Below are 13737 nucleotides of genomic sequence, written 5' to 3' on the forward strand. Positions count from 1 at the left end.
ATTATAGTGAGGACTTTTATTTTGAAACAGTTTTTGGCAGAGGAAGCAGTTGAACAGGATGTGTAGTCTTAATAGGGCCAGTTTGTATGCTTAAAGCCTGAGACTGGCAGTTGATCCAGGTGGCCCGAACACCTGCCATAGGATTCTAATTGCTTAACGGCCGTATTGTGATGTCATAATCATAATGTTAAGTCAATGGGGAAATTTTGATAGTTTTTAATTAATAGTTTAAAAAGTATAAAAGTTACAAAGTTGAAAAATACATAGCCCAAATGTCCTAAGTAAGACCTACGTAACATAGCTTGAATGAAGTTTCTACGTTAAACGGTTGAAGCTGCATTAAATGTGTTAGCGGAAGAATAAGAATAAGAAGCCTAGGAAGAACAGTACAGTGCATTTTCATGCACTGTAATAAGAAATTTTGGAAGAACAGTATAGTGCATTTTCATGCACTATAACTAGAAAACGCAATTCCAGGGAATTACCAGTGCATGAAAATGCAAAACATATGGTGTGAAATATATTATTAAAACAGATGATGTGCTAATTGGCAACCAACATGATGAGGTTTAATATAGTTGGAATGACTGAACTAGGTAGATGAGGTTTAATATAGTTGGAATGACTGAACAGTTAAATCGGTGGATAGTTTAAAAGGTTAAATTATTTGCTAGGTAGATGAGGTTTAATATAGTTGGAATGGCTGAACTAGGTAGATGAGGTTTAATATAGTTGGAATGACTGAACAGTTAAATCGGTGGATAGTTTAAAAGGTTAAATTATTTGCTAGGTAGATGAGGTTTAATATAGTTGGAATGGCTGAACTAGGTAGATGATGTTTAATATAGTTGGAATGACTGAACTAGGTAGATGAGGTTTAATATAGTTGGAATGACTGAACAGTTAAAAAGGTGGATAGTTTAAATAGTTAAATTATTTGCTTGGTAGATGAGGTTTAATATAGTTGGAATGATTGAACTAGGTAGATGAGGTTTAATATAGTTGGAATGACTGAACTAGGTAGATGGTGTTTAATATAGTTGGAATGACTGAACAGTTAAATAGGTGGATAGTTTAAATGGTTAAATTATTTAATAGGGACTTACTGTAGCCTGGACTTTTATTTTGAAACAGTTGTGGACAGAGGAAGCAGTGGAACAGTATCTGTAGTCTTAAGAGAATCAGATTGTATGCTTAAAGCCTGAGAAACTGACAGTTGGTCCAGGTGGCCTGGCCACCTGCCACAAGATTTTATTTGCTGTGATGTCATAAAGGCTAATGTTAAGTCTATGGGGAAATTTAAATAGTTTTTAATTAATAGTTTAAAAAGTATAAAAGTTAGAAAGATGAAAAATACAAAGCCCGGATGTCATAAGTAAGACCTACGTAACAAAGTTTGAATGAAGTTTCTACGTTAAATGGTTGAAGCTGCATTAAAGGAGAATTCCGGTGTGATTTTGACCTAAAGTGTTTTGAAACATGACGCCGAGTGTGAACCTATGTCTCATAGCCCATCTCGGCTTGTCCCCTGCACTCAGAAATCTGGCTAGTTAGCCGATGCTACCAACAAAGGCTGGCTAATGCTGGTGCCTCGGGCATCGGTCTAGCCATGCAAATAAATCACTGTTTTACACCATTTACGAGGCTCAACGTATCTCCACACTTCATTGGTATACTTCCCAGGGCCCTGACATTTAAACGCGAGACATTGAGAACTTTGAAAAAGCACTGGTAGTTTACTTACAAGACGATTTATACAGACAGTGTCTTCACAAAGTTTAGCGTTTGCAGCCATCTTGAATTTAGTCACGATAAGTCGAAATAACGAGCACACGAATGAACAGGATAAAGGGATCAGATTGCAAAAAATAATCCCGTGGAAATGCATGGATTCCAGTTGCTGCTTAACATATGTATTGACGATGTACATGACAACGAAGAGCACCTTACAACAAATGGCATAAATGTTTTACTACTCAGTGACGGAATCTTGCATAGCCTAATGTTGTTGACGGAAGACGTGCTGTAGGCTACCAACGTGAAGGAGTGGCCATGTGTGCATACATACTAGCCTACTGACTGCAGCTTCAGATGGCATTACGAAGGATAAGAGAAAAGGAAGAGAAGACAGAATGGTTCGCTTGTGCTTTTCCAGGTTGGCGGCAAGGAGATGAGAAGCTATGTTCCAGAAAGTTTTCACAGGCTACCTCTACACGAAGTCAACTTGGAAGCAGTGGCTTGTTGTTTTGCAAGTCGATGTCGAGACACCTATCCATATACTAAAACAGAAGGATTACCGTGTATGTAGTGCACATTTTGGACAACTATTGGATTGATCAAAAGCAATAAAAACCCAAGTGTGCAGAGTACTTACTCAGTAGATAAATGTCCATCTTGCCCCTCCCGGCGTGGGTCTTCGTCCATGTCCAGTTTAATTTTGGGACATGGAAAAAGGCTTCCAATACCCACAAGTCCAGAAGGGAAGAAAAGCCTTGCGCTTAATGTCACTTAGCGTGCGCCTTTGAGTTCGATGGTGCAAAAGGTCCCACTCTTTGCAACAAAAAACACTCCATATCGGTAGGCATTATCTCACAGCACCGCAGGAACACCACCATTTCCCGTGATCTGAGGCTGTGTTGTGGCTGTGCTTGCAGCTGCTTGCTCTGCACGCTGTCTCTCAATCTCTCTCCTTTCATGGCGCTCACGCAGCTCTTTCCTCCATATATTCAGGCTCAAATAAATAAGGACGCCCATCAAACTCAAATGTTTCCTCCTCGTCTTCATAAAACTCCGTAGCTTCATCATCCGACATCCTTGCAATAGCCTAGTTGCCAACTGTTTGCACTAACTCCAGTCCACAACTAAAGTGAGTATTCACGTGACTTATCAGCTGTAGTTTAAGCTCCTGCTCGCCACCGACTTATCGTGACTAAATTCAAGATGGCTGCAAACGCTAAACTTTGTGAAGACACTGTCTGTATAAATCGTCTTGTAAGTAAACTACCAGTGCTTTTTCAAAGTTCTCAATGTCTCGTTTTAAATGTCAGGGCCCTGGGAAGTATACCAATGAAGTGTGGAGATACGTTGAGCCTCGTAAATGGTGTAAAACAGTGATTTATTTGCATGGCTAGACCGATGCCCGAGGCACCAGCATTAGCCGCCTTGTTGGTAGCATCGGCTAACTAGCGCCAGATTTCTGAGTGCAGGGGACAAGCCGAGATGGGCTATGAGACATAGGTTCACACTCGGCGTCATGTTTCAAAACACTTTAGGTCAAAATCACACCGGAATTCTCCTTTAACTGCGTTAGAAGAAGAAAAATAAGAACTAGAAAAGCATTTCCTAAAGGAAATATAGTGCATGAAAATGCAAAAATAGGATGTAAAATATCATACAGAGTAAAAACAAACTATATTGGTTGCTAAGTAGATGAGGTTTAATATAGTTGGAATGACTGAACAGTTAAATAGGTGGATACTTTAAATTATTTAGGTAGATAGTTGACGATAACTGATAGTTGGAATGGCTCTAATGTTTGCTAGCAGTTATGCTAACTATGTTAACAAAGATAATAATGCTAACTAGCATGCCAACAATGTTAAAATGCTAACTATGTTAACTATGTGACTTAGCTAACCTAGTAATTATTTTTAGTAGTTATGCTAACTATGCTAACTAACATGTTAACATGCTAACTATGGTAACCATGTGACTTAGATAATCAGTTTTAGTAGTTATACTAACAATGCTAACTAGCATGATAACAACATTAACATGCTAACTATTCTTACCATGTTACTTAGCTAACCTAGCTAATCATGTTTAGCAGTAAGGTTAACTATGCTAATTAGCATGCTAACTATGCTAACCATGTGACTTAGCTTTTAGTAGTTACGTTAACTGTACTAACTAGAATGCTAACTATGCTAACCATATTACTTAGCTAACTTAGCTAATCATTTTTTAGCAGTTTTGCTAACTAGCATGTTAACAATGCTAACATGCTAACCATGCTAACTAGCTACAGTGGGTAGGAGTCATAGTTGATGACAAGTAACAGTTACAATGGCTGAACAGTTAAAAAGTTCAGTAGTTTAAAGGGTTAAATTGTTTAACAGTGAAATATTGTAGTGAGGACTTTTATTTTGAAACAGTTTTTGGCAGAGGAAGCAGTTGAACAGGATGTGTAGTATTCATAGGGCCAGTTTGTATAAATAAATGAAAAACATGAATGTGTGTGTGTATAAAATAATATATTTCCTCTCATAACTTTTTTAAATCTGGCAAACTAGGCATCAGGGTTAAGAAAGCAACACCATTGGATTTTTATATCAAAATTTAAAAGGCCATGGCTTGAAAGTGGTCAGAGATAAAGTTATACTGTAAATGTAAAAATCTTTGAGTAAAACAAAAGTTTATGAAGGGGGTAAATTTACCCATCTAATTTGTCACTGGATGGCAAGCACCTCAAATTATGCACCTTTCAGTAAATACTGGATGAACATATTTAAGCAGGTTTACTTTCCTTTTTTCATATTACCCACATAACAAATTAACAGAAAAACACCTAAGATGTATACCAACACCTAAGATGTTGTGGTTTAGTAATAGATTACTACAATATAGGCCTACAATAAAGTATTCTGGTCAATTCTGGTTCCTATCGCGGGTAATCTGCAGTAACCAGAAGTTCGCATCATATTGCGGGTGACTTTGTAGTTCTTTAGAGCCCTATTTCTACTAGCCCTGATGTCTGTACCACGTCCATTACGGACACTATCATCACGATTACCACTGCAACCTCCAAGCTATGTTGGGCAGAGGGTCGAAACAAGCATGGTATGCTTAGTGGACACCGTTGTATACACGCACCTCCATTCACAGACGCACCGTGAATATCACTGTCATAGACGATCGATCATAATCTCCAAAAGGCTATTCTCCTTCAGAATTAGAATAGGTGAATAACATAGCTTACCTAAGACTTCATCACACGTGAACGTTTTTCAACATTTGGTGTAGGCCTGGCTATTTCTGCTTAATTTCTGCTTCAATTTCTGCAACACTATGGCCTGCATCGCTTCCGCGTCATTACAAATGCACGTCTTTGTGTTTCTCGCGTGTAATACAAGTATTTCCTGAAAACTTTGCGCAGCGATTTTGGGTTTGAATCAAGCTCTGGATGTCTTGCACATAGTGGAGCAGAGTAGGCCTACAAATGAGATTTGTCCCCGTACCTGGATCTATCGTCTATTTTAATCAGTATCGTTGTTTGTCGCAATTAATAGCCTCAAGGGCCGGATTACATTATTATTTTGTCATTCGTCGCGGGCCGGAATTGGGCAGGACGCGGGCCGGGTGTTTGAGACCCCTGGCTTAAAGCCTGAGACTGGCAGTTGATCCAGGTGGCCTGAACACCTGCCATAGGATTCTAATTGCTTAAGGCGAGACACTACAGGTGAATAGGGTAACATTTTTAAATAATAGACATCACCATGAAACTTTCTCAGTTGATTACTTACACAAGTATGAACAAAAAATGTATTACAAGTTTTTGAAATTCGAAGGTTTAATTATGCAAATTAGGCATTATCTCATTAAATATGCGCAAATTTGCATATATTTTCGGTAGATAGATCTGAACATATGATAAAGCCTGGTACAAAATTATTCTTTCATTTTGTTTGCATACAAGATAAAAATAAAATTACAGAGGGATTTCAGGATATCTGCTTTCATTACCTAGGAAATCAGAATATACTGTCCATAGCCTTAAAAAATCGATTTTTGCCTTATATTTTTGATTAAAATGTCACATAAATCAGGCCAGGAATGATTTATTAACAAATCCCTCTGTAAATATCTTCAGAATACTGCTAAGTGTATATCTGGAAAGTTTGGTGTACATAGGTGCTACATAGGCTGAGATGTTTCTACTGGAAAATGATAAAAACTCAATTTGAGAAAACAGCCTTGGAACACAGCCAAGAGATTCCGTTCTCAGCCTAGACTCGCCTTTGAACTTTCGCGATTAGTTGCGGTTACAAAGGAAGTGTCCATATTTGGATAGCACAACGTCATGCAGGAAAAACAGAGCTTTCCAACGGTACTACACATGTTATGTTTTGTATCACGGTCGCGGTAGAGCATGAAACGTTAGAAGACTAACTTTTGGTGAATTTAGGAGAAATATACAGGCGCAAGTAGACAAATTGTAATGAAATAAACACCTAAATGTGTAAATCGGGCTTTGTTGTTGTAGTAGTGTGAAGGAATACATGCTAAGGTAGCAAATTAGCCCAAAATCTCGAAATTGACCAGTGCATGAAAAAACGATGTTTTCACCTGCCGTGTCTCGCCTTATTATCGCGTATTATGATGTCACAATCGGCAATGTTAAGTCTATGGGGATTTTTAAAAAGTTTTTTTTTTAATAGTTTAAAAAGTATAAAAGTTTCAAAGTTGAAAAGACATAGCAGCTTCGTCCGTTTGAATACCTACGTTACAAAGTTTGAATGAAGTTTCTAAGTTAAACTGTTCAAGAGAAATAGCGTACGGAAAAAGTGGTAAGCGTAATAATAATAATAAGAAGTTGTTGCCTAGGAAGAACAGTACAGTGCATTTTCATGCACTGTAATAAGGAAAACTTTCTGTGTTAAACATGCCTCCTTACTGGCACTGTCTGCACCTTTTAATTTGACATTTCAAATTAGATTTATCTACTAAGACGCCCCATTTTATTTTTTTCATTTACTACTTCTCACCTTATGATGTAAAGTGGATACTCACCTGCATAGGTGAGTTATAGTTTCAACGGAGGCTGCGTAGATTCAATGCAGATCCATACATTTTGCTAGTGAAAGGTAGGCTTTTCAAGAGTAGTGTGTACGCTACTATGCTTTAGGGGTAGCAGTGTAATTAAGTGGTATTGGTGCATCCCTAGCACTCTCATTTGTTTATTGATTACCGATTGCAACTGGTTCAAAATGCAGCAGCTCACCTCTTAACTGGTACCCGTAAGAGAGGACACATCTCTACCATCTTAGTTTCCCTTCCCAAAACCAAATTTAAATGTAGAGGAAACCGTGCTTTTTCTGCTACTGCCCCTAAACTCTGGAACAATCTCCCTCCCCACATTAGACTAGCCCATTCTCTAAATATTTTCAAATCCCATCTCAAAGCCCATTTCTACTTTTATAGCTTTTAAATCATATATATATATATATTATATTACCTTGTATATGCTCTTATTTTGTATCATTATTGCTATGATCTGCGAGCTACTCTGTATTATCATTATTATTATTATTATTGTTTTATACTATTATTTTACTATTGTTTTATTTTATTTTACAGTACTTTGATCAACTGTTGTAGTTTTTTAGTTTTTTAAATGTGCTATATAAATAAATTGACATTGCATGTTACACCCTATACATCAATGATTAAATGTAGCTGCAAGCAGCAATGAAGGGACCAAGGAAATCAGCAGGCCAGGGTTACCATGGTAACTTGATGCTATTACATCAGACATACAGTATGGCTGTAAGCACTCACAACAAAGATTGGCTGACAGATAAGGTCACATCCTGTTTGGTGGCTTTTCCACCGATTTTGTTTGTCTGTTATGTTTTTGAAAATAAAATCTGCAACTGTCATTTTGTTAGGTTTGGTCTGAAGATGATCTGTTCCAAAATATTTTTGTGTTCTGACAAAATCCAATATGGCGGGTGGACTGATTAGGTTGACGTCACGAGTTGCCATGTGTCAGCCTTGGGATCTTCCACACATTGTGTGTGTGTTTGTGTTTTATTCCCATATCTGTCAAACCGTTTATCCGATTGATTTCAAACTTGGCAAACGTGTCTTGCTACTGGCACGATTGAGTGCAGTGCCAAGTTTGACATTGTTTGGATAAGAAATGCAAAAGATATTGTTAAATATATTGGTAAAACTTCTTGCATTTTGGAAATCAGGTCACCTTTTACTCAGTTAGCCATTCACATTTTGTTCCCCTGTAATGTTAAACTGCATCATCCATTTTTTATTGGACTTTGTGTGTCTGTGCTCTGAATGTTGCTTTATTCCCACAGCTCACTTCTGGCAGTCAACAAACTGCAGTCAATTGAAGTAATGGAAACACTGGTCAAGGTGTCTGCTCCCATAGTCACAGCAGGCCAAACAGAGGAGGCAGGGTTGACTGTTGTCTTGGAGGATTGTTCTTCCTTCACAGGTGAGGATGATTTTTTTTCTTTCAAATTCTTCTAACAGGTAATATGTCTTCACATTTTAATATTGGAAATGTGAAATTACTTTCACTATGACTATGATTTTGGAAAGAAGTACACATAACTTTGAAAAAAAAATAGATTTTTAAGTAAAATTAAATAATTTGTCTTAAGACTAGAAGAGTAGTTTAAGAAGAGTAGAGTAGAAACATTTGCATTTTTTTTTCCACCAGACACAAGTGCATGCCTGAAGCAGATGGAAATAGAAAGCATTCTACACTCTTCTCCAGCTCAGTCTGCAGCCACCAGCAGTAACACTCTAAGCAACCAGGTCAGTAATCATATGAAATAAATGGTGTTATGGGATTGTTTCCAACTTATAGTTAGGATGATAAGCAAAACAGTTGTGCATTTTATGACTAAAGCATGAAAGTTCCACTATATAATCTTCACCCCCTAAGGATTCATTTCAGACATGGAGGCACTTCAGATCTGACCTCTGGGGCTAGATATTTGCTGTATAATATACACATATTTGAGGAGTAAAGTATTTTTACAAGTCAATCCAGAATTCTACTGTAAAGATCTAGAACTTACATTAACTGCCATTCAAACTGGTTGCTTGAGTTCATGAATCAGTTTGGAAAAAGATTCCAGGTCCAGGCACTCAGTAGGATGCAAATTTTTTAACATTTATTATTTAGGGCTAATCCATTAAAAAACGCCAACGCGTGTCGGCTCACCAGCCTTCATCAGGGTGTTGGGAACAGAGAGTCTGAGCATAATTATAGCATGGGTTTCAGGTGTGCCAATGAGGCACTTGCTATACATTTCTTCAGCCACTAGGGGCAGCCATTTTTGTCAAGCAGGTCAATAATCAAAGGCAACAGGGCAGTTGGGAAACTAGCAATGATATCATTCCAAATGATTATTCTTCACAAACAAAGAACTCCACATCAGAATTGAACAAATATGAACACACCATGTATCACAATTCATAGTCAAGATCACGATAGCAATTCCAAAAACTAAACGCATTCCGTACATGCATTAAAAGACAGTAAATATGAATAGGTTATACATTACAGTTCATGAAGATGAAGATGTCAACAGTAGTTCTAAAACCTTGGTGCAGGTCTACTCCACACATGTATCAAAAAGTCCATAAATCACAAATCCCGGTAAAGATTACAACAGTAATTCTAAAATCTGGATGTATTCTTCATGTCAAAACTAAATAAGTCCTAACATGTTCAGTCAAATGTCATAGTTCATTGTTATTCTAAAATGTACTAAAATGTACTCCACACAACAACATATCAAACAGACCCATTGTTCTGAAGACCCACAATAGGCTACAAAAAACTACAGAAAAGGTGAAAGGTCAAAATCTTCGTTGAGACCTGGATGGCTAGTAGCTCTCAGCGAATAGATCCAGTATGTCTCCCTCTGTTTGAGGCGTTTTATTTTGTCCCCACCCCTGGCATCAAGGCGAATAGATTCAATACCAATTACTCTTAATGTTGAATCCCTCCCATGATTAGCTTCTGCATAATGTTTGGCCATTGGGTAATTCATATTTCTAGTTCGAATGGCATACCTATGTTCAGCTACCCTGTCTCTTAGTCTCCTTTTCGTAAGGCCTACATAGAAACAACCACAAGGACATTCTAATCGATAGACCACGTGAGTAGTATTGCAATTTATGAAACTGTTAACAGAATAGGTCTTATTATTGAGAACATCTATAAATCTGTCAGTTTTAACCATATTCTCACAATAATTGCAATTACCACAGGGGAAGTTTCCCTTGGGTTGGCGAAGCCAAGTTTCACGTTTTGGAGCAGGGAGGTGGCTTCTCACTAATTTGTCTTTAATAGTAGGGGCCCTTCTAAAACTAATCCCAGGGGGTTCGGTGAATATTTCCCGTAGGGCTGGGTCACATTCAATGAGGTTCCAGTTCTTCTTTATGAAATGTTTAATCTGGACAGCCTCTTTGCTATAACGGGTGACAAAATAGGGTTTCTGAGTTGGCACTTTTGGGGGTCTAGATCTAAGCAGGCTCTTCCTCTCAAGTGCTTGTGCTCGATTATGAGCTTGAACGAGAGTTTGGGTTCGATACCCTCTCTGTCGAAAGCGCTGCTGCATATCCATAGATTGATGCATAAAGTCCTGATCTGAGTCACAGATACGCTTTAATCTCTGTATCTGTCCATAGGGTATGTTAGTGATAAGCCATGGCGGGTGAAAGCTATCTGTATGCAGTATAGTGTTCCGATCTGTGGCCTTTCTGAAAATAGATGTATGCAAGAATCCCTCATTGTCTTTAGAGATACGTAGATCCAGAAAGTTTATGGCTTGCAGATCATACTCCAGACTAAGTTTTAGGTTCTTATTTAGGGTGTTTACATAACTATGGAAGTCTAGAAGTTCTTTTTCTGTGCCTGAAAAAAACAGTATCACATCATCAATAAATCTACCCCACCACAACACTTTATCTCTGAAAGGGTTGACTTGCGAGAAGATATACCGTTCCTCCCACAAGCCTAGAAACAGATTGGCATAGTTGGGCGCAAAGCAAGCGCCCATTGCAGTCCCCTTTTCCTGTCTGTACAGTTTATCTTGAAAGAGAAAAACATTGTTCTTTAAAGTCCACTCAGTAAGTTGCACTATAAAGTCACTGGGAGGCATCAAATGTTCAGGTCTGGATGAGAGATAGTATTTTAGAGCCTCTAGACCCTCATTATGTACGATGTTGCTGTATAAAGATTCCACATCCATAGTGGCCATAATGCAAGAGCCTATGTTGGATATTTGGTCTATTTTGTTTAAAACCTGGGTAGTGTCCTGAATGTGTTGTGGTTGCTTGAGTTCATTATAACCAAAGATTCTATAGTTAACTAAGAAAAATCATAAAACAAAACATAAACTTTTCTCTAAATAAGCAATAATAACATATACATATAATTTTGTATACTATTTTACAGTCATTGTTTGTGTGTGATGCCAATGAAACACTCTTTCGGACACGGAATGATTAATTTCATTTTGCCCCATTAACCGAGCTAGCTAGCTAGCTAGCTAACGTTAGCACAGTAAACAGAAAGTGAATGGGAATGTTCGCTAGCTAGCTAGCAGCTAAGAACTTTGGTTAAACTTATATATTGTTGCAGACAAACCTGAAATAACATATGTTCAGCAACTTTGTGGTAGTCTACTAGTTCTAGCAAAAATATGTTAGGTTAGTTTATCAACCATCTCTGGAGTCTAGATAGATAGATAGATAGATAGATAGATAGATAGATAGATACTTTATTGATCCCCAGGGGAAATTCAAGAAGCCGTCTGAGAACCTCTGAACGTCTGAGAGCCTCTGAGAACAGGTGGCTGTGCACCAGAGCTTTGAGGAGACGGTGACAGTTCACGAACAAAGCTATTTTTGTCTTTATTTGTTTCGTTGGAAAATACAATTTCAATGTCGGAATGTTAGGGAGACATGTGGCTTCTAGAAAATGGGTTAAAAACTTACATTGCTGAATGTAGGGCTAAGGGATTGGTCATATTCCGTGAAAATGTTCATTTCTCCCATAGGAATACATAGACACTGGACCTCCTGCTAGACTCCTAAATGGTCGTGACCGTTTCGAACCCTACGTCACAACGTGCCAGAATTTACCCTCTTATGAATCGTCTCGCTTTATCAACCGTCTCTGTTATAACCGTATCAAATGGAACCTTTAATTGGCAACATTCTAATCACATACAAATGTGATGTTCTTTTTTCACCTTTAGGCCTATACTGCTGTTATACCTATAGATAGATAGATATATTTCTCTGACATTATAACCAAACATTCCCATCACTCTAAAATTTTCTTTAATACCATAACTCAATTGTTAACCCCCAAGTTTCTCCAGAGGTTGAGGCGTCCACCAATAGCTGTGAAGAGTTCTTGAAGTTTTTTTAGAGAAAATTGACCACATCAGAGCACAGTTCGCTCTTGTTGTATCTGACACCTCACCCCATTTCCCCATTGCTACAGCTACTTTTGACCAATTCCAAACAGGGATGTTGTAAAGCTCATGAAACCATCAAAAGCCCCACACAATCCTATCCCTTCACATATTATCAAAGATGCTTTTGATGTTATTGGTCCCTCCATTCAATTTATTCTTAACTATTCACTGGCACCGTTCCTACATATTTCAAGCATGTGTTACCGGCCTCAGACCTAGGGGAATCTGGGCAGGTACAAGACCACAGGCTGGATAGCACTGTGGGTTGAAAAGAAGTGGAGATACAGAAATTATGTCTTTCTCAAGCACTGGACGTTTATTTCTGAGTAAAAAATAATTCAAGAGAGCAATAACAGATAGGCCTAGCACACACTATGGCACTGGACATATTCCAAAATATACAATTACAAAATATACTATAATAATATAATATATCAATATAATATAAACATTGAAATACCTCTTGATATTATAAACCATAGTTTCAAACATTACTAATATAATAAATGCAATCAATAGACCAATATAGAAAGCATTGGCATATATAATATACAATACAAAACACTTTACCTAGATAGTATGAAATAGACAGTGGTATACCTTTATAATATATCCAATATGCTTTAACTGATAACACTATACATCAAATGACATTGTATGTAAACCATACAATGTCCTAATACATTCCAGTGTAGGCTACATATACACTGGCTACTTGGCTATCTTGTTATCAATTAATTCTTCAAAGTGAACATCCATAAAATAACAACGGTTACATTGGGTTACCTTCATCAAATATATTAACAACATTTTCATTAATCAAATACTTAGAATACTATACGATAATAATATAAAAACTACCATTGAAACTGTTCATGTGACTGTCATAACTATTCACCAACACAACGCATCGGTCTGCTGTTTGCGTGTGTCTACATGCACGCGCACACCAACTGACAACACTGGCGCAACGTACATTGAGAGCCTGACAGGCTCTGGCTAACAAGATATACTAGCAAATTAGAATGGAGCACAACTAAACCAAACAAAAGTACAAAGTACTGAGAAACTTAACATACATGTTACATACACTTAAACATTAAAATACTGACGTTCACTCGACGCTATACCTGTTTTATAGTTCATACAGAAAGACGAGAGAACGGAAGCTGAACTGACGGTAGCTTGCTAATCTAGCTTCTGCTAGCTCGCTAGCTACAGTATAAAGAAAATACTTCTAAACATTCTAAATCACATTTCTACACATGACATGACTTTTTACACTACACAGACAAACGTACTGGTGAAATACTACTATGCTAACTATGTGACTTAGCTAACTTAGCTAATCATTTTTAGCAGTTTTGCTAAAAATGCTAACTAGCATGCTAACTATGCTAACCATGTGACTTAGCTAACTATCTACAGTGGGTAGGAGTCATAGTTGATGACAAGTAACAGTTACAATGGCTGAACAGTTAAAAAGTTCAGT

At 37.6% G+C, this 13737-nt stretch overlaps 1 protein-coding gene across 3 annotated transcripts in view; it reads left to right on the forward strand.

The window, feature by feature from the left end:
- epb41l5 (erythrocyte membrane protein band 4.1 like 5) overlaps positions 1–13737 on the forward strand; it is a 276656-nt gene that overhangs the window by 182031 nt on the left and 80888 nt on the right. For all 3 annotated transcript variants that reach the window (XM_048239963.1, XM_048239962.1, XM_048239965.1), the window contains 2 exons: positions 8094–8233; positions 8462–8559. In XM_048239963.1, the coding sequence (XP_048095920.1) occupies positions 8094–8233; positions 8462–8559 (238 nt within the window). The remainder of the gene's footprint in view (positions 1–8093; positions 8234–8461; positions 8560–13737) is intronic.

The sequence above is a fragment of the Alosa alosa genome, chromosome 3 (assembly GCF_017589495.1).
Source record: "Alosa alosa isolate M-15738 ecotype Scorff River chromosome 3, AALO_Geno_1.1, whole genome shotgun sequence".
NCBI classification, from domain to species: Eukaryota; Metazoa; Chordata; class Actinopteri; order Clupeiformes; family Clupeidae; genus Alosa; species Alosa alosa.